A 22,596-nucleotide genomic window follows, 5' to 3' on the forward strand; every position below is an offset into this window, starting at 1 on the left:
ATGTTTCAAGGGACCATCGACTTTCGCCTATCCTTTAAAGTTCTTGGAAATGTCCTTGAATATGCATTTCAATGAATGAAAGAAAACTTTCCAATACCCTTTGATATTTGAAATATTCATTTCATATCCTACCATATCCTTGAGAAATCAATATCAAATCCTTGTTTAATTAATTAAAATGGGGGGTGCAGCTCCCAAGCCCTTTTGCGATTTTTTTTATGGAATTTTGCACAAAAACAAAGTTGTAGAGAAACAAATTGAAATGTTCAGCTACAAAGAAAAAATGTTGTGCCACTTTCTTCTTTTCCTTCTCCCCTTCTCCCCCTTCTCCCCCTTCCCAACAATTCCAGATTTTTATCTCAATGAAATAAAAATTCGTTAAATCAAGCTATCGGCAGCATTGCCAAAGGATATCGAAAGGATTTCTTTATTGCATTACTCCGTGAATTAATTCTAAACATTCAATTGATTTGAGTTAAGGATATCAAGGATCAGGGATAGGAAGATGAGAATGAAAATGAAAATAAACTCTGCAAATTTAATATAATTAACTTATGTAAATGGGGATTTTTAAGGACCAAGGACGAAACAGGATTTTACCCATGCCCTCCACGGAGAATTTCAAATGAAATGCATTTCATTCTTTTCTGATTTTTGCTTTTTTCAAGTCCTTTTATATTTTCTACAAATCGTTTAAATTTCTCCTTTTTTTTTTTTTTGATGCATACCTCTCCCCACCCTGCCCGAAAAAGGGACTTTTTACAGCCAAGGCAAGGCAACCTGCATGCCGGCTGTCTGGCATTATGTGGCCAATCTTTCATATGTGCATTTGTTGCCTCCCCCATCCCTTCCATCTGGGTTTGCCGCCGTCGCTTAGTCATGTTTGCCTCCATGTTGCTGTGCATGCCTGCCTGCCGGCCCTCCCAAATGCACAAAAATTAATATCCTTGTCGCAGCACACAGCGTGTCGAAGCAAATCTCTTGGCTCAACGACAAGGATTAAATTGCAGTGTTTTTTCGTTGTTGTTGTTTTTTTCTCTCTTTTTCTTATCCTTTGCATTTGTGCCAAATGAAAGTGAGAGGAGAAGTGAAAAAAAAAACGAAAGTGAACAATGCAATGGAATATTTGATTAAATCGGTTGTTGCTACAGCCCTCTAACTTGGAGAGGGGAGGTGGGGTATTATTGCGATTTAATTTCGGTCTGGTGTTCTGCCACATCCTGCCTGTGTTGGCTGGTAAGAGGACACACGTCTCGCAGTGGACCGTAAAAAAACCAACCGGCAAAAATTTCACTGTGAATTGTTAACAAATTTGAATGCAATAGAGGTATGGCTGGGGCTGGGGCTGGGGCTGGGGTGAAATTAAATGTTGCTGCACATGTTGTCACCAATAAATAAAAAAAAATGGGATTAACCTCCAGAATCGTGGGCTGGAGGATAATTTGTGGTTTTGTTTTGGAAATTCAAAAATGGCCCCCACCCTCCTCCTCCTCCTCGAAAATCCATGAGGGTCTCAGGAGTTTTGTCCTCATATCCTTAGAATTTTTCGAAATTCCTCGAGTTTTGGCCTCATATCCTTAAATCTAATCTCATGTCCTGAAAAAATCTATAGGTTTGCCTCCATATCCTTGAAAATCCACAAGTACTGCCATCATATCCTTAAAATACATAAATATTTCCCTTTGACCCACCCTATATCCTCGAAAATCCATCCATGAGGGTTGGCTCATATCCTTGGAAACTCAGGAGTTTTGTCCTTATATCCTTAAAATCCATGACAATATTCCTCTGTTGAATTACTCGAAAATCTTTGAGTTTTGACCTCATATCCTTAAATCTAATCTCATGTCCTGAATAATTCAGGAGCATTGACTTTATGTCCTTTAAAAAATCTATGTACCATCTTATCCTCAAAATAATAAATAAAAAATGGGATTAACCCCCAGAATCGTGAGCGGGAGGATAATTTGTGGTTTTGTTTTGGAAATTCAAAAATTACCCCCACCCTATCTCCTCGAAGATTAATGAGGGTTGGCTCATATCTTTGGAAACTCAGGAGTTTTGTCCTTATATCCTTAGAATTATTCAAAAATCCTCGAGTTTTGGCCTCATATCCTTGAATCAAATATCATGTCCTGAAAAATTCAGGAGTATTGACTTCATGTCCTTTAAAATCTATAGGTACTGCCGTCATATCCTTAAAATACCTAAATTTCCTTTAACCTCGAAAATTTCACATTATTTTCTTCTTGTCCTTGAATAATCGCATCCCTGAAAATTATCCTCGAACATGCCCAAGCATTGCCTTTTTATCATAAATACCCCGAATTAAAAATCATCGCGGGTATATCCTTGAGCGTTCTCGTTTGGCATCAATGAATCTATGAAAATTCCTGAAAATTAATATCCTTAAAATCCTAGGTAAATTCCCTAAATTTCCCACATATCCTTAATCTCATGTCCTAAAAATTTCAAGAGCATTACTTTCATGCCCATTACCGTACCCACAAGTACGGTCGTCATATCCTCAAAATCCAAGGAAAATTTCCTTTGTCCTTGAAATTCCACAGTAGTTTTTAACAAAACAAAAATTTAAACTTTGATGTCCTCAAGACCTCTCCTCCTAGCCGGAACCCTATGTTCCAATGGAGTACCAAAGAAATTACATGCATAAAAATTATGAAATTATCTTTTTAATACAGACATTTCCAATTCTTTTGATTCTTTAAAGTTTTGAAAGCACTGCTTTCCATTCCAATGCAAACAACATTTTGTAGCATATTTTTAGGCATACACCGTTATGAATGCTTTTGAAAATATTTATTTTAATTAATAAACAAGAGCCAATCGTGCGAAGCTGAAGTTGTGGAAATTTTTTTGTGGGATAAGTTGTTTTGACTTCAAAAAAAAAAAAAAAAAAAAAAAAAAAAAAAAAAAAAAAAAAAAAAAATAAAAAAAAAAAATTGAGAGAATTTCTCCGATTTGTTAAGAAATACTTTAAGCCTTTTTGAACGAAAAATTGTGGATTTTTTTTAAATTGTGTGACAAGCCACAAATAATATATGAGGGATTAAATATAATTCATATGTTGCCATAAATATTTTTAAAGTCCTATGGATTTTTTAGATCATTATTGAAGGGCTTAATAATTAAGAATCGAAGATTGCATTTTTTAAAAATATTCTTTTCAAGGATTTTGACAAACTTGGAGTTTTTTAAAAAATTTTTTAAGACTCCAACAAACGTGGATTTTTTAAAAAACATTTTTTTTGAGACTCCAATAAACGTGAATTTTTAAAAAAAAATATTTTTTAAAGACTAAAGACAAACGCGGACTTTTAAAAAAATATCTTTTAAAGACTAAAGACAAACCTGTTTTTTTTTTTTTTAAATATTTTTTAGAAACTTAAACAAACATGGATTTTTTAAAAATATTTTTTAGAAACTCCAACAAACGTGGAATTTTTAAAAATATACTTTTTAAAGACTCCAACAAAGGTGGATTTTTAAAAAAATATATTTTTTGAAGACTGAAACAAACGTGAATTTTTAAAAAAAAAAAAATTTTTAAAGACTAAAACAAACGTGGAAAATATTTTTTAAAGACTAAAACAAACGTGGATTTTTTTAAAAATATTTTTTAAAGACTAAAACAAACGTTGATTTTTTAAAAAATATATTTTTTAGGACTCTAACAAACGTGGATTTTTTAATAAAATATTTTTTTAAGACTTTAACAAACGTGGATTTTTAATAAAATATTTTTTTAAGACTTTAACAAACGTGGATTTAAAAAAAAAATTTAAAGACTTCAACAAACGAGGATTTTTTAAAAATTATTTTTTAAAGACTTCAACAAACGGGGATTTTTTAAAAAATATTTTTTAAAGACTTCAACAAACGTGGATTTTTTAATTTTAACTTGGAGTTTTTAAAAAAATATTTTTCAAAGACATGGAGTTTAAAAAAATATATTTTTTAAAGACTCCAACAAACGTGGATTTTTAAAAAAATATTTTTTCAAGGATTCTGGCCAATGTGGATTTTTTAAAAAGATAGTTTTCCAAGGATTTTGACAAACGTAATTTTTTAAATAAATTTTTTTTCAGGGATTTTTGACAAACGTGGATTTTTTAAAAATATTTTTCAAAGAATTTGACAAACGTGGATTTTTTAAAAATATTTTTTCAAAGAATTTGACAAACGTGGATTTTTTAAAAATATTTTTTCAAAGAATTTGACAAACGTGGATTTCTTAAAAATATTTTTTCAACGAATTTGACAAACGTGGATTTTTTAAAAAATATTTTTTCAAGGAATTTGACAAACGTGGATTTTTTAAAAAATATTTTTTCAAGGAATTTGACAAACGTGGATTTTTTTAAAATACTTTTTCAGGGAATTTGACAAACGTGGATTTTTTAAAAATATTTTTTCAAGGAATTTGACAAACGTGAATTTTTTAAAAATATTTTTTCAAGGAATTTGACAAACGTGGATATTTGAAAAAAATTTTTTTCAAGGAATTGAACAAACATTGCTTTTTAAAATAAAAATTCATGGGTTTTAACAATCGTGGATTTTTTAAAAATATTTTTTCAAGGAATTGAACAAACGTTGCTTTTTAAAATAAAAATTCATGGGTTTTAACAATCGTGGATTTTTTAAAAATATTTTTTCAAGGAATTGAACAAACGTTGCTTTTTAAAATAAAAATTCATGGGTTTTAACAATCGTGGATTTTTTAAAAATACTTTTCAGGTTTATGAATTTTTTCTTAATTTTTTTTTTAAATATTTTTTTCAGCTCTATTAGTAATTGTGAATTTCTTAAAAATATTATCCAAGTCTCTATAAATTATTGTGAATTTTTTAAACACAATAGACTTGAAGAAGTTATTAATAAATCATTTTTTGAAAGAATTCTCAAACGTAGAATTTTCATAAAATATTTTTTTTTCCAAAACGAGAATATTATTAAAAATATTTTTTTTCACCAATTCTGAAAACCGGTTTCATTTTGCCCGAAACCCTGTGACCCACATCATGAATTTCGAACAAATTATTGCCGGTAATTTTGTTTATTTTACAAGCTTCTTAATATCTCCTACACGAGAGAAACCCCCTCCTCCTCCCCCTTACCATTGACGTACATAGTTACAAGTAGCTAACATTTACAAAAACCAACAACAACACCATAGGGTATACGTGCCTCTTGAAAACCTGTTAGCAATATTTTACAGGTTCAATACCAATAAACCAGTAATTAGGTCTACAACAACAACACCAAACATTGAAGGCAATGAACCTGAACTTGACCTTTTTCCTACGATTTGTTGTCTTTGTTGTTGTTTTTTCATTTTGAGATGTATGACCAAGACGTTGTCATTTTTATGGGATTGTTTTTATTTCTTTCGAGAAAGCTGTTAATTGTCAATTCCAAAATTATGTTGTCGATGACGCTGTTGTTGTTGTTGCTTCCGTTGAATATTTTATATGAAATGCCCAAACAGCAGCAAAACCAAAAAAAAAATCTACTTAATTATACAATGTGATGTAAGTCATTATTGTTGTTATTGTTAATTAGACTGGGGAAATTTTACAATCGTTTTTCAAACTTGTTTTTATTTCTTTTGACGTATTTAAATGAAATTATATTTGTTTTGGCGTCCATGGGAATTGTTGAAAAAATATTTTTAAAAAATCCACGTTTATGGGAATTATTGAAAAAATATTTTTAAAAAATCCACGTTTATGGGAATTATTGAAAAAATATTTTTAAAAAATCCACGTTTATGGGAATTATTGAAAAAATATTTTTAAAAAATCCACGTTTATGGGAATTATTGAAAAAATATTTTAAAAAATCCACGTTTATGGGAATTATTGAAAAAATATTTTTAAAAATCCACGTTTATGGGAATTATTGAAAAAATATTTTTAAAAAATCCACGTTTATGGGAATTATTGAAAAAATATTTTTAAAAAATCCACGTTTATGGGAATTATTGAAAAAATATTTTTAAAAAATCCACGTTTATGGGAATTATTGAAAAATATTTTTAAAAAATCCACGTTTATGGGAATTATTGAAAAAATATTTTTAAAAAATCCACGTTTATGGGAATTATTGAAAAAATATTTTTAAAAAATCCACGTTTATGGGAATTATTGAAAAATATTTTTAAAAAATCCACGTTTATGGGAATTATTGAAAAAATATTTTTAAAAAATCCACGTTTATGGGAATTATTGAAAAAATATTTTTAAAAAATCCACGTTATGGGAATTATTGAAAAAATATTTTTAAAAAATCCACGTTTATGGGAATTATTGAAAAAATATTTTTAAAAAATCCACGTTTATGGGAATTATTGAAAAAATATTTTTAAAAAATCCACGTTTATGGGAATTATTGAAAAAATATTTTAAAAATCCACGTTTATGGGAATTATTGAAAAAATATTTTTAAAAAATCCACGTTTATGGGAATTATTGAAAAAATATTTTTAAAAATCCACGTTTATGGGAATTATTGAAAAAATATTTTTAAAAAATCACGTTTATGGGAATTATTGAAAACATATTTTTAAAAAATCCACGTTTATGGGAATTATTGAAAAAATATTTTTAAAAAATCCACGTTTATGGGAATTATTGAAAAAATATTTTTAAAAAATCCACGTTCATGGAAATCTTTGAAAAAATATTTTTAAAAAATCCACGTTTATGGAAATCTTTGAAAAAATATTTTTAAAAAATCCACGTTCATGGAAATCTTTGAAAAAATATTTTTAAAAAATCCACGTTCATGGAAATCTTTGAAAAACTATTTTTAAAAAATCCACGTTCATGGAAATCATTGAAAAAATATTTTTTAAAAAATCCACGTTCATGGAAATCTTTAAAAAAATATTTTTTAAAAAATCCACGTTCATGGAAATCTTTGAAAAAATATTTTTTAAAAAATCCACGTTCATGGAAATCTTTGAAAAAATATTTTTTAAAAAATCCACGTTCATGGAAATCTTGGAAAAAATATTTTTAAAAAATCCACGTTCATGAAAATCTTTGAAAAAATATTTTTAAAAATCCACGTCTATTTTAATTTTTGAAAAAATATTTTTAAAAAATCCACGTCTATTTTAATTTTTGAAAAAATATTTTTATAAAATCCACGTCTATTTTAATTTTTGAAAAAATATTTTTTAAAAAATCCACGTTCATGGAAATCTTTGAAAAAAAATATTTTTAAAAAATCCACGTTCATGGAAATCTTTGAAAAAATATTTTTAAAAAATCCACGTTCACGGAAATCTTTGAAAAAATATTTTTAAAAAATCCACGCCCATGGAAATCTTTGAAAAAATATTTTTAAAAAATCCACGTTCATGGAAATCTTTGAAAAAAATATTTTTAAAAAATCCACGTTCATTGAAATCTTTGAAAAAAACATTTTTAAAAAAGCCACGTCATTTTAATTTTTGAAAAAATATTTTTCAAAAAATCCACGTTCATTGGAATTGTTAAAAGAAAATATATTTTTAAAAAAAGCTAGGTTTTTATTTTTTTAATCCATGTTTATGGAAATTGTTGAAAAAATATTAAAAAAAATCCACTTCAAAATCCACTGAAACCATCTAATATCTCCTACTCTGTCAATCATGGCAACATTTTGAATATCTTCAATCTATCCAAATATTGTTGTTAACAGTCAATTGTTTTTTTTTTTTTTTTTTTTGGGTTTCAAATTAATTATTGCCACTCTTAAACAATTCGTCAATAATTTTAATTGTTGCCAAAGTTTCTTGACACAATGTTTCACAAAACAAAACCTTCCATTTTTATAATTTGCCATCCAAGCGATAGTCATAATTATCCGTTCACGTATCTTCTTCTTCGTGGCTCCATCATTGCTTCATTAACTGTAAATTATTGGTCTGATGTTTGGAGATGTTTTGTTTTCTTATTTTGTTTATTTTTTTGATTTTTGTTCTTTGTCTGACTCCTTCTACAGCAATATCTCAAAATATGAACAAAAATTCCAATACCACATGAATTGGTTAAATACTTCCGCTTTGATGCGAGTTGTGTTTTGCTACCTCCAAAATCTTCAAAAAAAATCTCAAAATCGATCGCCGAATTCATGCATAAATAAAATGTTAGAAGAGGGCTTTGGTTGTCTATTAAAATAAGCTGTTGTTTTGCCCATACGGCATTTGTGCCAGGCACGAACGAAAGCCAGCCAGCCAGCCGGCCGGTCATGTTCTTTTTGGCAATAGCCATTAGATCTACCCCTTTTGATTTGGACTCTGCCTTAACTTAATTAGCATGATCAGATTACTATCACTTGATCTTGCCGAGACGATTAAGCGAAATCACAGGTAGGTCTCTGAGGATGCGGGAAACTAAAAATTATTTTGAAAACACCATGGATGTAAAAAATATATACTTCTTATGAGTTTTAATAGACTTGGATTTTTTAAAAATATTTTTTAAAAGTTCCTTCCACAAACGTGGATTTTTTGAAAATATTTTTTAAAGGTTTTCCAAAAACGTGGATTTTTTAAAAATATTTTTTAAAGGTCCTTTCACAAACGTGGATTTTTTAAAAATATTTTTTCAAGGATCTTCCACAAACGTGGATTTTTTAAAAATATTTTTTCAAAGATCCCAACAAACGTGGATTTTTAAAAAATATTTTTTTCAAAGATCCCCAAAACGTGGATCATTTTAAAATATTTTTTAAAGGACCTTCCACAAATGTGGATTTTTTAAAAATATTTTTTTCAAAGATCCCAACAAACGTGGATTTTTTAAATATTTTTTAAAGGTCCTTAAACGTGGATTTTTTAATTTTTTTAAAGGTCCTTAAACGTGGATTTTTTAAATATTTTTTAAAGGTCCTTAAACGTGGATTTTTTAAAAATATTTTTTAAAGGTCCTTCCACAAACTTGGATTTTTTAAAAATATTTTTTAAAGGTCCTTCCACAAACGTGGATTTTTTAAAAATAATTTTTAAAGGTCCTTCCACAAACGTGGATTTTTTAAAAATATTTTTTAAAGGTCCTTCCACAACGTGGATTTTTTAAAAATATTTTTTAAAGGTCCTTCCACAAACGTGGATTTTTTAAAATATTTTTTAAAGGTCCTTCCACAAACGTGGATTTTTTAAAAATATTTTTTAAAGGTCCTTCCACAAACGTGGATTTTTTAAAAATATTTTTTTCAAAGATCCCAACAAACGTGGATTTTTTAAAAATAATTTTTTCCAAAGATCCCAACAAACGTGGATTTTTTAAAAATAATTTTTTCCAAAGATCCCAACAAACGTGGATTTTTTAAAAATAATTTTTTTCAAAGATCCCAACAAACGTGGATTTTTTAAAAAAAGTTTTTATTTTTCTAAAATTTTACAGGTTCTGCAAGGCTTACCTGTTTTGGTTGTGGAATTTTTTTTTTTTGCTTCAAATTACCCTAAGCATTGTTGGTCACTGGGGAAACCTCCATTCATGGGTATTTCTATGGGGTAAAATTTTTATTTAATTTATTTTCACAAAGAACGGTTAAGATATCTCATCATGAATACCTGAATGAATAGCAGCATCTAAGCCATTGTGTTTTCAAAAACAAAAATACCGTTGAAAACCGCAATAATGGAGCCACAAAGAAACCAACCAACCGAGTTGGTATAACCAAAAAAAGAAAAAAAATTAACATATTTTTAATTTTCAAATTTTAGATATTCAATGTCAATGTTAAATCTGAACATTTCCGCAACAATTTTTGCAGTTCTGAATCATAAGATATGTTTTTATTTGTTGTTGTTTTTTTTTAATTTTCCCTTCAGTTCAAGTTCTTGGCAATCGTATTTTTGTTAAACATTTTTGAGAGAAAAAACATTGTCGGTTGTTTGTTTTTAAAATATTAATGGCAGCAGAGCTAGAGAACAAAGCATATTGTTGTGGACTCTGTAAAATAAAGTAAATTGATTTTTTTTTTGAAGACCTACGTTTATTGTTGGTCCTTGTAATTTAAAAAAAAAGACCTTTAAAAACTATTTTTAAAAAATCCACGTTTGTGGAGGGACCTTTAAAAATATTTTAAAAAAATCTACGTTTGCGGAAAGACCTTTAAAAATATTTTAAAAAATCCACGTTTGTGGAAGGACCTAAAAAAAATATTTAAAAAAATCAACATTTGTGGAAGGACCTTTAAAAACTATTTTAAAAAAATCCACGTTTGCGGAAAGACCTTTAAAAAATATTTGAAACATCCACGTTTGCGGAAAGGCCTTTAAAAAATATTTTAAAAAATTCACGTTTTTGGAAAGACCTTTAAAAAATATTTAAAAAAAATCCACGTTTGCGGAAAGACCTTTAAAAAATATTTTAAAAAAACCACGTTTGCGGAAAGACCTTTAAAACATATTTTAAAAAATCCACGTTTGCGGAAGGACCTTTAAAAAATATTTTAAAAAAATCCACGTTTGCGGAAAGACCTTTAAAAAATATTTTTAGAAAATACACGTTTGTTGAAGGACCTTGAAATATTTTAAAAAAATCCACGTTTATTGTTGGTCCTTGAAAAAATATTTTTAAAAAATCCACGTTTGTGGAAGGACCTTTAAAAAAATATTTTAAAAAAATCCACGTTTGTGGAAGGACCTTAAAAAATTTTTTTTTTTAAAAATCCACGTTTGTGGAAGGACCTTAAAATTTTTTTTTTTTTTAAAAATCCACGTTTATTGTTGGTCCTTTAAAAAATATTTTAAAATAATCCACGGTTATTGTTGGTCCTTTAAAAAATATTTTAAAATAATCCACGTTTGTGGAAGGACATTTAAAAAATATTTTAAAATAATCCACGGTTATTGTTGGTCCTTTAAAAAATATTTTAAAATAATCCACGTTTGTGGAAGGACATTTAAAAAATATTTTAAAATAATCCACGTTTGTGGAAGGCCCTTAAAAAATATTTTTAAAAAAATCCACGTTTTTTGTTGGTCCTTGAAAAAATATTTTTGAAAAATCCACGTTTATTGTTGGTCCTTTAAAAAATATTTTAAAATAATCCACGTTTGTGGAAGGACATTTAAAAAATATTTTTGAAAAATCCACGTTTATTGTTGGTTCTTTAAAAAATATTTTAAAATAATCCACGTTTATTATTGGTCCTTGAAAAAATATTTTAAAATAATCCACGTTTATTATTGGTCCTTGAAAAAATATTTTAAAATAATCCACGTTTATTATTGGTTCTTGAAAAAATATTTTTTAAAAATCCACGTTTATTATTGGTCCTTGAAAAAATATTTTTAAAAAATCCACATTTATTATTGGTCCTTGAAAAAATATTTTTAAAAAATCCACGTTTATTATTGGTTCTCGAAAAAATATTTTTAAAAAATCCACGCCTTGAATAATTGTTGGAAAAATTAATTTAAAAAAAATCCACTCCTTGAATAATTTTTGGAAAAATTAATTTAAAAAATCCACGTTTATTGTTTGTCCTTGAAAAAATATTTTTAAAAAATTCACGCCTTGAATAATTGTTGGAAAAAATAATTTTAAAAAATCCAGTCCTGGGATATCTATGGGAAAAATAATTTTTAAAAATTCCACGCCTTGATAAATTGTTGGAAATAAATATATTTCTTCTTATTATATGGGTCGTATGATTTATATTAGTGTTAATCCCCATTAAAATCAATTATACGCCCCAAATCTAACAATATTAATAATACTTATACGCCGGAAGGTATAAGTGAATTAAAATTACTTGTAAGCCGATTTCAGTTAATTAATTTTACTCATAATCCCGCAATCTCGCACTGCTATTAAGAATTCTATTCAATTTCTTTATTTTCGAATTCATAGCAATTTTTTTCGGAATCTTAATTTATTAAAGAAACTTGTTCTTCTTAAATATGTCTGCAAATATAGCTATGACATATCTATGCCAAACATGCTGGAATAGAGAAACAATTATATCATTGAGTGCTAATTGCCATCTTGAGATTCGCTCAAAAAATATTTCTTTTTGGAGAAATTTCGCCCACAGATGTTTATGGGGTAATATATTGCTTATTTCAATTATAAAAAACCCAATTTTAAAACGTTTATAATTTCAAAACGAAGACTGTACATACTGGCACAATAAGGTGTCGTTGGAAAGATTTGGTTCTTGAAATTAAGTTATTTTAAAAATTTAATTGTGGTTATTTAAAATATATGTTTTATAATTCTCTACTCAAAAAAAAAGAACCTTGTTCGCATTTTGAAAAACTACAACCTTTTCCACTACAATTATTCTAAGGCACCTGTTGTTCTTCATGCATGGCTGCTTGTGTCTCATTATCTTGTCTCGAAAACAAAGAATCTCAAATGTTAATCTTCTTGATGTGGTACACTGATTTGGGCTAACGTAAGTGTCAAAATTCGAATAAATATTTAGATTTTTAAAACTACCACAAAGCTCAAAAACAATGCTCCATATAAAGCCATGGTAGCCACCAATGGCTTTGTGTCGGACTTCACAAGACAATAACTCGGCAAAAAGAAAAAAAAATACCAACAGCACACAATTAGATTTTAACACCTTTTAGCTTTCAAATCAAATGCCCATGAAGTTGTTAATAATTTGGATAAATATTTATCTTGCCAGCTGGGGATAAATAAAAAGCAATGGAGCGAGCAAATGAAGTCATAAAATTCGGCAAAGAATTTGTTAAATCTAATACTTGTTTTAACAATTATTTAAAAATATATAATTTGAAAAATGAAAATAAGTCGAACAATAAATTACAAATTGACAATTGGATTTACAAAATTTTGAAATTCAAATTTCAACAGTCAAGGTTATTTGTTGTGGTCATATACATTTTTTTTCATTAAAAGCGTCATTATTTCTTTATGAAAAATGTTAAATTAGATTAAAATAATATATTTCAATACTTACGCAAATTATATGAAATGAGCTAAGCAATTCGCGGAGATTTAGGAGAAAGTTCACAAAAATTCCAGTTTTGAAAAATTTTTGCGTAACAAAGTTCAATGGGTTAGAACTTTCTAAATTTATGAAAAATATTAAACAAATAAATTGTTTTGGAGAGGACAATATCTCACTTTTAAATTGCTTTAAGTTATGTGAAGATATCTCCTGAAATACCCGAGATATGAGCAAAGAAACACTAGTGCAGAAATTAAAAAAAGTTGAGCATATTTTGCGTAACACTACACATGGGGACATAACTCTCGAAATAAGCATTATATCTGCATAACATTATTTGGGCCTTTAAAACAGTTTGTCTGATCTTTAAATGAAAATAAATTGTGTCAAAATATCTCAACAAATTACAGAGTTATGAACAAAAATTCGCAAGTGCACACATTTTTGAAATGACTAACATTTTTGGGTAACAGTAATTAAGAAGCTATAACTTTTAAACTAAGAGGTCTATTTACATAAAATAGACCGGAATTGAAAGAGGATTACCTGTTGTAAATCCTGTGCAAGTTACGGGATTATATTCCATCAAGTACCAAAGTTATGGGCAAAAATACAAAAGTCTTAACATTTGTTAGTGTTAGCAAATTTTTGGGTAAAGGTCTTCAAGGAGCTATAATTTTTAAAATAAACCATATTTTTAATAAATTATTATAGAATACAAAGGCGAATGCCTTACTTACAATCCGTGGAAGTTAAGAGACTATATTCCTGTAAATATCAGAGTTATGACCAAAAATACAAAATTCCCTAAATTTGTCAGTAAGTCAACATTTTTAGGTAACAAGGTTCAGAGAGCAATACGTTTTAAAATAGACAGTGTATTTTTATAAAATAGCATAGAATGAAAGGAAATATACCTCGTTTATAACCTGTGCAGGATACGCGATTATATTCCTCCAAATACCAGAGTTATAGGGAAAATTAAAAGTCCCCAAATTTGTCAATTTTAGAATATTTTTGAGTAATAGGGTTCTGGAAGCTATAACTTCTAAAATATGCAATATATTTTTATAAAATAAGTTGATATAGGAACAAAAGGGCCTAATGTAAAATCAGTACAAGCTATATTTTAATAACGCAGGATACACCAGAGTTATAGCCAAAAATACAAAATTGCCAACATTTGTTAGTTTGTAACAATTTTTGGATAAGACTGTGCAGGGAGCTATAACTTTTAAAATAAACGGTATATTTTTATAAAATATTACAGAAAGCAAGATAAAGGGTCTAATTTATAACCTGTCCAAGTTAAGGTGCAATATTCCTTTAAATTCTACAGTTATGACCAAAAATACAAATTTCCCTAATATTCGCAACTTTTGAAACAATTTTTGGGTAACTTTGCTCAGGAAGTTATAATTTTTAAAGTTTACTATTTATTTCTATAAAATGGTTTGAAATTTAAAATAGAAAGTCTAACATAAAACCTGTGCAAAGTATATGGTAATATCACACGATGTACCCGAGTTATACTATCAAACGAAAAATATACCCAAATTCCTTGTTTTTTTTTATATTTTTGCTTAACTGTAATACAAACGCCAAAATTTCGAAATTTGTGGGTACATCTTTATAAAATAAATAGATTTTTGAAAGAGCGTTACCTGAGTTTCAGGTTATGGAAATTCTAAATATGTACCTTTAGAAATGCCAGAGATATGTCCAAAATTATATAAGTGAACAAATATTAGAAATTTATTAATTTTTTGAGCAACTGTACCCCAAACTACATAACATCGCTCATAGGTGATGTATCTTTATATTTTAAATTGGTGTTGAAAGAGTGCCGTCTATAGTTCAAGTAGTGCAAATTTTAGGGATATACAATGGAAAGTATCAGAGATATGACCAAAAATATGTAAGTGACAAAATATTAGAACTTTATTAACTTTTCGAGTAACTGTAATCCAAACTACATATCTTCGCTCATAGGTAGTATATTTTTATATTTTAAATAGATGTTGAAAGAGTGTCGTCTGTACTTCAAGGAGTGCAAATTTTAGAGATATATATTGAAAAGTACCAGAGATATGACCAACATTATAAGAGCGACAGAATATAAGAAATTTATTAATTTTTTGAGTAACTGTAATCTAGACTACATAACTTGGCTCATAGGTGGTGTATTTTTATATTTTAAGTATATGTTGAAAGAGTGTCGTCTATAGTTCAAGTAGTGCAAACTTTAGGGTTATATATTGAAAAATACCAGAGATATGACCAAAAATATATAAGCGACCAAATATTAAAAAAAAATAATTTTTTTGTGTAACTGTAATCCAAACTACATAACTTCGCTCATAGGTGGTGTATCTTTATATTTTAAATAGATGTTGAAGGAGTGTCGTCTCTACTTCAAGTAGTGCAATATTTGAGGATATATATAAAAAAATACCTGAAATATTACCAAAAAAAATTTAAGCGACCTAATATTAGAAATATATTAATATTAAGGTATCTGTAATCTATACTGCATAACTTCGGTCAAAGGTGTTGTATCTTTATATTTTAAATAGATGTTGAAAGAGTGTCGTCTATAGTTCAAGTAGTGCAAATTTTAAAGATATGTATTGAAAAGTACAAGAGATATGACCAAAAATATATGAGCTACCAAATATTAGAAATATATTAATTTTTTGAGTAACTGTATTCTAGACTACATAACTTCGCTAATGGGTGGTATATCTTTATATTTTAAAAAGATGTTGAAAGAGTGAAATCTATACTTCAAGCGAGGTGAATTTTAGGAATATATATTGAAAAGTACCAGAGATATAACCAAAAATATATAGAAAATGTGACATTATCAAAAGATTTACATACATTTTTAATTATATTATTTTTTGGTTTTCCTCTTTTCTAAATCTTTTTTTTTTCAACTTACCATTCTATTTTTATGTCTTTCCCCAATTTGCAAATAAAAATATTTGTTTTTTTCATTTTGTTTTATTTCGTTAGAAATTTTATTTCTTTGTTTATTTCTATTTATTTAAAACTAACTTATACAAATAACTATAAAAAATCAGTTCATAATACTTAAATGCTAAAGTGTTTGTGTTTGTTGAAATGTTTATTTGTTTGTTCTTTTCTAGGCTTTTATTTTTTTAATAGAAAAATAAGACTCCAAGAAAACAGTTTTTAATCACAATAATAATTTGTTACAGCTCCGCTAGGAAGGCAAAGAAAAAGTGGGAGAAAAAAATATAAAAACAAATTCAAAATAAAATATTTTTGTTGGGATTCAGGTGTCCGAAAATCTATTAAATAAAATAAATTTTGAATTCAATTTGGAAATATTGGGTTGGCATAAATAGGAAACAAAATAGAAATATGTAGTCTTTCGATATGTTCTTCATTTTTTCGTTATCCAAGGGCGCCATCTATTTCTCAGGGAAGTCATTTACAATTAAAACTCAGTATATTCTGAGAGCTACAGACCCTTTTCTGCAACTTTTATCCATTGAAAAGTTACAGAATATGGCCCAGGTGTACCTTATGACCTAGAATAATTCTGCAATTCAACTGAGCCAGATTTTATAGAAGATGAGGTTTAAAGCTGCCACCTAAGTGTGATATGTAGCAGAGGTTTTAAAAATATATAATTGGGAAAAATTTGTTGAATTCTTGTTCTACTTGGAAGGATTTAAAAAAATATTTTACAATTAACAGGGCTCTTAGACTTTTGGTTTTCTGTAAATAAATCGGAATTACGTTTAGAAATTTATAATGAAAAATGTTTTAGGAAAAATAATTGAAAAAGTCTGTGGCGCCATCTATTTGTAGATAATTAAAATAAATAAATAAATATCATGGAAGATTTTCCATGAAATATCCTGAAAGAGGGATTTTTCTCAGTCTCAAATAATTAATGGAAATTGAATTTGAATTTTTTTATTTTTTGAGAAGACAAATCATTTAATATTTGAAGCAAAGATGTCGCTCCCTTTGTTAAGGTTTCATAATTAAAAAAGAATTTATTAGTTTTTGTTTTTTGGCCCCTACATGTGGGGAATTTGAAAGTGGATTTAAAAGTTGATTTTGTTGTTTTTTTTTTCTTTGTTTTTGAGCAAACAAATCATTTCCTATTTGAATTGAAGATGTCGCCCTATTGCTTAAGTTTCATATTCTAAAAAAGTAGTAGTATTTTCTGGTCCCTACATGTGGGGGATTTAAAAATATATATTTTCTAAATTGGAAATTTTTAGACTCAAAAAATAAATGAAAATTGGATTTGAAATATAATTTTTTGAGAAAACAAATATTTCTTTAATGAATTTTAATTTTGTTCCATTGGATGATACTCTGACCTCTAGATGTGAGGAATTATTTCCTTGAAACTGTTTACATTTGAGATCGATTCATTTAAATTGTATTGTATTAAATTTGTAAATAATTTTGTAAAGTAGGAAATACTTTGCAAGCAGAAGAGATCGAAAAAAATGAAAAAAAGTAGAAATTAAATTTTCATCAATTCCAGAAATAGATGGCGCTTTGTTTCCTGTATTTTCTTTGCCTATTTTGAGAAATTCCTCTTTCAATTCCCTTTTTGTAATACTTGTTTTACAAGTTTTCATTGCTTTCGCTTGGGAAAACTGATTTTACTAATTGCGAAAAATATTTGGAAATTCTTCTTCACAAATAAAAATCGAAAAATGGAAAATAATTAGCAAATAGCGGTGCATAAATTCCAAAAATAGATGGCGCCCAGTTTTCTGTATTTTCTTTTGTCGTTTGAGAAGTTTTTCTTTCAATTCGACCGGACCGGAAATTATAGCCTGGCAATTGCCAACAAAAATACATTTCAATAAAAATTGGTTGATTTCTAAATAAGTTTATTTTCCTTAAAATTTTCAACAATAGATGGCGCTATGTTTTCTTACACAAACTCTTATAATACACATATGGGCGACACATGGCATGAATTACAAATAGATGGCGCCCAAGTTGCTGTTGTTTAAAATCTTGATTTTTTTGTATTTCACTAATAGATGGTGCTACTCTTATGATCCTTTCTTTTTAAACACGAATTATTGAAATTCATAAATAGATGGCTCTGCTCGTTGCGCCTGAATAAAAAGGGAAATACCAAGTTTCAGAAAGTCATGGTGCTCCGGTGGTTATTCTTAACTTCAAAAAATAGACATCCTTTCTTTTGTTAAAACACAGACTCTTTAATTTAAGAATAGATTACACGCTTCTCTGTGAATGAATAAAGAACTACAACTTTTCACAAATAGAAGCCGCTCCGGCTATTGTTTAAAAAATTGTAATTTTTGTGTTTCACAAATAGATGGCGCTACGCTTATGACCTTTTGTTTTAAAGCTCGAATTCTTATATTTCATAAAAGTCCTTGAATAAAAAAGTAACTATTATTTTTCACAAATAGATGGCGCTCCGGTAGTTAATCTGAAGTGCTACAAATGTATGATGCTCCTCTCTGTTTTTAAAACATGAATTGCTATAATTCACAAAATTTGAATAAAAAATCAAGCGTCACTTTTCACAAACAGATAGCGCCCTGGTTGCTGTTGTTTAAAGTCTTTAATTTTGGAATTTCAAAAATAGATGGCGCTGCTCTTATGTTCTTTTTTTGAATGCCAATTTATCTAAGGCATTTTCTGTTTTTAAAAAATTATTGTTTTGACAATTTTTTTTGATTCTTTTCTAAAATTAAAAATATTTTCTAAGACTTTTTATAGATTTTAAAAATTTGAAAATTTTCTCCCATTTTTTCTTTGCCTTCTACTGTTGGGCTCAATAAAAAAATCCTATAATTCTATAATTCCTATAACTATTTTCAAGCACTAAATCAGCATGGAATTTGGGCCAGAATAGGCATCAAGTTGCACTTCAAGGCTAAAATCCAAATTTTTACTGACATTTCTCAAAAAAAAATTTCTGATTTTTGGCCATAAGGCACCCATGATGTCTACCTCTGCCCCCTAGCTGATTTCTACTTGAATTCTGCCACAAAAAATACTTTGGTGTTTTTTTTCTTCTGAATTACTGTGAATTTTTTTTTCACCTAAACTTCAGGCTTCCTCTTCTTAGGTCCTGTATTTTTGGTGGCCTGCAAAAATAATTTGCCAAAAATATTCTAAAGCTAAACTACATGCCTAAGCAACATTTGGAATTCTTAGCAAAAAAACTGGTTTCCTACATTCCCCCTCCTTCAAGGGGGCCTTGAACTGAAACCTCTGCTCAGGTGTTAATCTAAAATTATTACCCCATTGATGAAGTTACCCCCCGAATTTGTGCGTGAATGTTTTTATACCTTCTTCTGTCTCACTGCTTAAAGCCATGATCCTCCTTGATCATATCCGCCGCCTTCTCGGCAATCATGAAGACCGGTCCATTGGGATGGCCAGACATAATTTCGGGCATAATACTGGCATCGGCCACACGCAAATTCTTGATGCCATACACTCGCAGGCGGGGATCCACAACGGCGGCTCGATCCGATTTGGGACCCATTTTACAGGTACCCGAGTAGTGATAGATGGTAAAGGTGAAATGCTTGACATAACACTCCCAATAGGCATAGGACTGGAATTCGTGCTGCTTGCAGGTGGGCACACGCTTGTCCCACATTTTGGCATCGATTTTCTTGAAACCTTGCTGATTCATCAGGCTAATGGCCTTGAGCAGACCTCTCACAGAGATATCCACATCATAGGGATGATTAAAGTAGTTGGCAAAGATGAGTGGATATTTGAAGGGATCGGTGGATTTGAGCATGATACGACCACGGGATTTGGGTCTCAGGATCATGGGGAAGATCATGAAGGCATTGAGGTTACGGTCTTCGATTTCGGCAAACATGTTGTCATAGATTTTCTTCTTCAAGCCAAAGGCCCGGGAAATGGCGGGGTTGGAGGACATGGAACCACCTACCAAGAACAACTCAATATCTGGCCAACCATCTTCCAGTTCAGGGTGATCCAGATCCCAAAAGGCGATGGCCTCACAGCCACCGGGAGAGCCATAGGGTCCTTCCTGGCGATTGAAACGATTCAGCCAGGTGGGTTGGGCAAAGTCCTCGAAATGTAGAGATGTGGCATTGGTGGTAAAGGTCACAGCAGGGGCGGTGTGATCCTGCAAATTGAAGCCCACAGCCAAATCCGCCAAAGGCTTAATGCCCATTTCCTTGAGATGTTTGGCAGGACCCACTCCGGACAACATTAGCAACTGGGGACTGTTGATGGCTCCCGCGCTGACAATCACCTCCTTGCGGGCCAGGATTTTGTGTTCATGGCCATCGGTACTCACGAGAACACCATAGGCCGTCTTGGTGGTGGGGTCAATCAGAACCTTGGTGACCAGGGCATTTTTCTTGACATGCAAATTGGGGCGTTTTCCCTTCAGCGGATACAAATACGAACGATTCGAACTCCAGCGAGTCGAGTTATAGGTGGTGGTGTGCAGATACGAGACTCCATTCTGGATGTGGCCATTGTAGTCACGATATCTCAGGCCATCCTGTTGGGCAGCCTCTACAAAGGCATTGGCAATGCTGGAACGCCAATTGACATAGGATACACGCACGGGGCCCTTGCGACCCACCATATCGGGATCGGCATCGGGCACAGTGGAGCCTTCATATTTCTTGAAATAGGGCAGAACATCCTCAAAACTCCAGCCCTCATTACCCAGCTCCGCCCAACGATCATAGTCCCGGCGATTGCCTCGTGTGTACATCATGTAGTTCAGGACCGAGGAGCCACCCATGACCTTACCTCTGGGCCAATTGCAGCGATTGTTGTTCATGGCCAGACAGGCATGATCCGAAGGTTGGGTGCGATATTTCCAATTCATTTCACCCAGCTGCAGGAAATGGGCCACAATGGGTACATCCATGATCAAACGCTCTGGGCCACCAGCTTCCAACAGCAATACCTTCCACTTGGGATTCTCGGAGAGACGGGCAGCCAGGGTACAACCCGCCGTGCCGGCACCCACCACAATAAAATCATATTCTCCCTCCATTTCGTAGCGATTGTCATAGTTCTCCAGCTCCACATCTTGTTGGCCGCGACGCAAAAACTCCAGGGTTTCCAGGATGACATTACGTTCCTGGCCGGCGGTCAGGCAAATGCTTAACGACAGCAGCCCCAGCAGGGCCGTCATGGGTAGGGGGATTTGCTTAAAAACTTTCAACATTTTCAAACTTCTTTTTCCTCTTCTTCTTCTTATTTTTTTATTAATTTTTCATAATATTTTCAAAATTTTTTTTGGATTTCACTTTTTTTGTCTCAACACTTTTTTGAATTTTGAATTCAAAATTTTTGTAACTCTTTCTTTGAGGTCCCGTTTATTTTTTTTTTTTTAATTTTTTTTCGTTTTTTTTCTCGTTTCCACTTGGCCTCTCGTTTCTAGCCAGCGAACCGTTCTGTTGCCGAACTTAACTAGGAATGTTTCTAGCCATGTTTTATGTTTCGGTTTTAATGGCCATCTGAAAAAATCGCAAAATTAAAAACAACAACAACAACATTCACACTCAAAATCTGCGTCCACAAGTTCTTAATGAGCAGATCCGCCAACGAAGTTGATGGCAGCAGTTAGCGTCTTTTGCGCAAAAAACAAGTTTTAACGTTGGGCGCCAACATCGGCAGCATAGGTGAGCGCTCTCAATGCTGGTCTTGATATTTGAACTTAAACTTTGTTCGAAACTAAACGCAACGCAGCTACGGCGACGGCCACACAACTTCAGAATTCTTGGTCTGGCTTGGCCATGCCGATGCTGCTGCTACTGCTGCCGTGATTGGTGATGGTGAAACGACAAATTGCTTCTTCGCTGGGTCTTTCATGCGTGGCGGCTAATTGTTTGGATTTTCGCTTTTCATTATGATTTTTGTTTTCCTCTCAAAGGTCGCCAGCATGCTGTAGCCGGCCAGCCAGCCAGCTTAGCTGAGCGAAGCAGAGCTGTGAATGCTAGTTCTTTGTCTCGGAGCTCGAAGCTCTTCTTGATTGCGGTCAATAATTCGCGCTTACTCATTCTTCATTCACTTTCGTTTTCTTCAATGCTTTTTTGATGTTGTTTTTGTTGTTGGCACCTGTGCAGAATCATTATTTTGGAGTTTCTTCACAGTTCACATGTCACACAGCACGTATGAGTTTCAGTTCTTCGTTGTCGTCATCAACAAACTTGAGGTGAAGCATGGAAATTAGAATACAAAAAAAAAAAAAAAAAAAAAAAATAGAAGGCCTTCAAGGGGTCTTCTTAAAAAGAGAATAATTAAAAAATAAATTCAACAAAAGTGAATTAAAAAAATAAAATTTTGGAAATAGACGTGGATTTTATAAAAATGTTTTGGAGGCCACGAAATAGACGTGGATTTTTTAAAAATATTTTTTCGAGGACTACACACAAACGTGGATTTTTTAAAAATATTTTTTCAAGGACCCACCCAAAATGTGGATTTTTCAAAAATATTTTTTCAAGAACTACTAACAAACGTGGATTTTTTAAAAAATTTTCAAGGACTATCCACACACGTAAATTTTCTTTAAAATATTTTGGCAAGGACTAACCACAAACGTAGGTTTTTTAAAAATATTTTTTCAAGGACCAACCACAAACGTGG

General features: G+C 30.5%; 2 protein-coding genes across 4 annotated transcripts in view; one reads left to right on the forward strand and one right to left on the reverse strand.

Annotated features, from left to right (window-relative positions):
* Window positions 1–22,596, forward strand: part of LOC105261991 (flotillin-2) — a 525,605-nt gene that overhangs the window by 67,240 nt on the left and 435,769 nt on the right. The window lies entirely within an intron of this gene.
* On the reverse strand, window positions 18,755–21,299 carry LOC101890681 (glucose dehydrogenase [FAD, quinone]). Its single transcript, XM_005188953.4, has one exon. The coding sequence runs from the start codon at window positions 21,170–21,172 to the stop codon at window positions 19,298–19,300; it is 1,875 nt and encodes a 624-aa protein (XP_005189010.2). The 5' UTR covers window positions 21,173–21,299; the 3' UTR covers window positions 18,755–19,297.

The sequence above is a fragment of the Musca domestica genome, unplaced genomic scaffold (assembly GCF_030504385.1).
Source record: "Musca domestica strain aabys unplaced genomic scaffold, Musca_domestica.polishedcontigs.V.1.1 20, whole genome shotgun sequence".
NCBI lineage: Eukaryota > Metazoa > Arthropoda > Insecta > Diptera > Muscidae > Musca > Musca domestica.

What these genes read in the sequence shown, in the direction of transcription:
- LOC101890681 (XM_005188953.4), bottom strand. Translation starts at nt 21,172, where the DNA reads ATGTTGAAAGTTTTTAAGCAAATCCCCCTACCCATGACGGCCCTGCTG.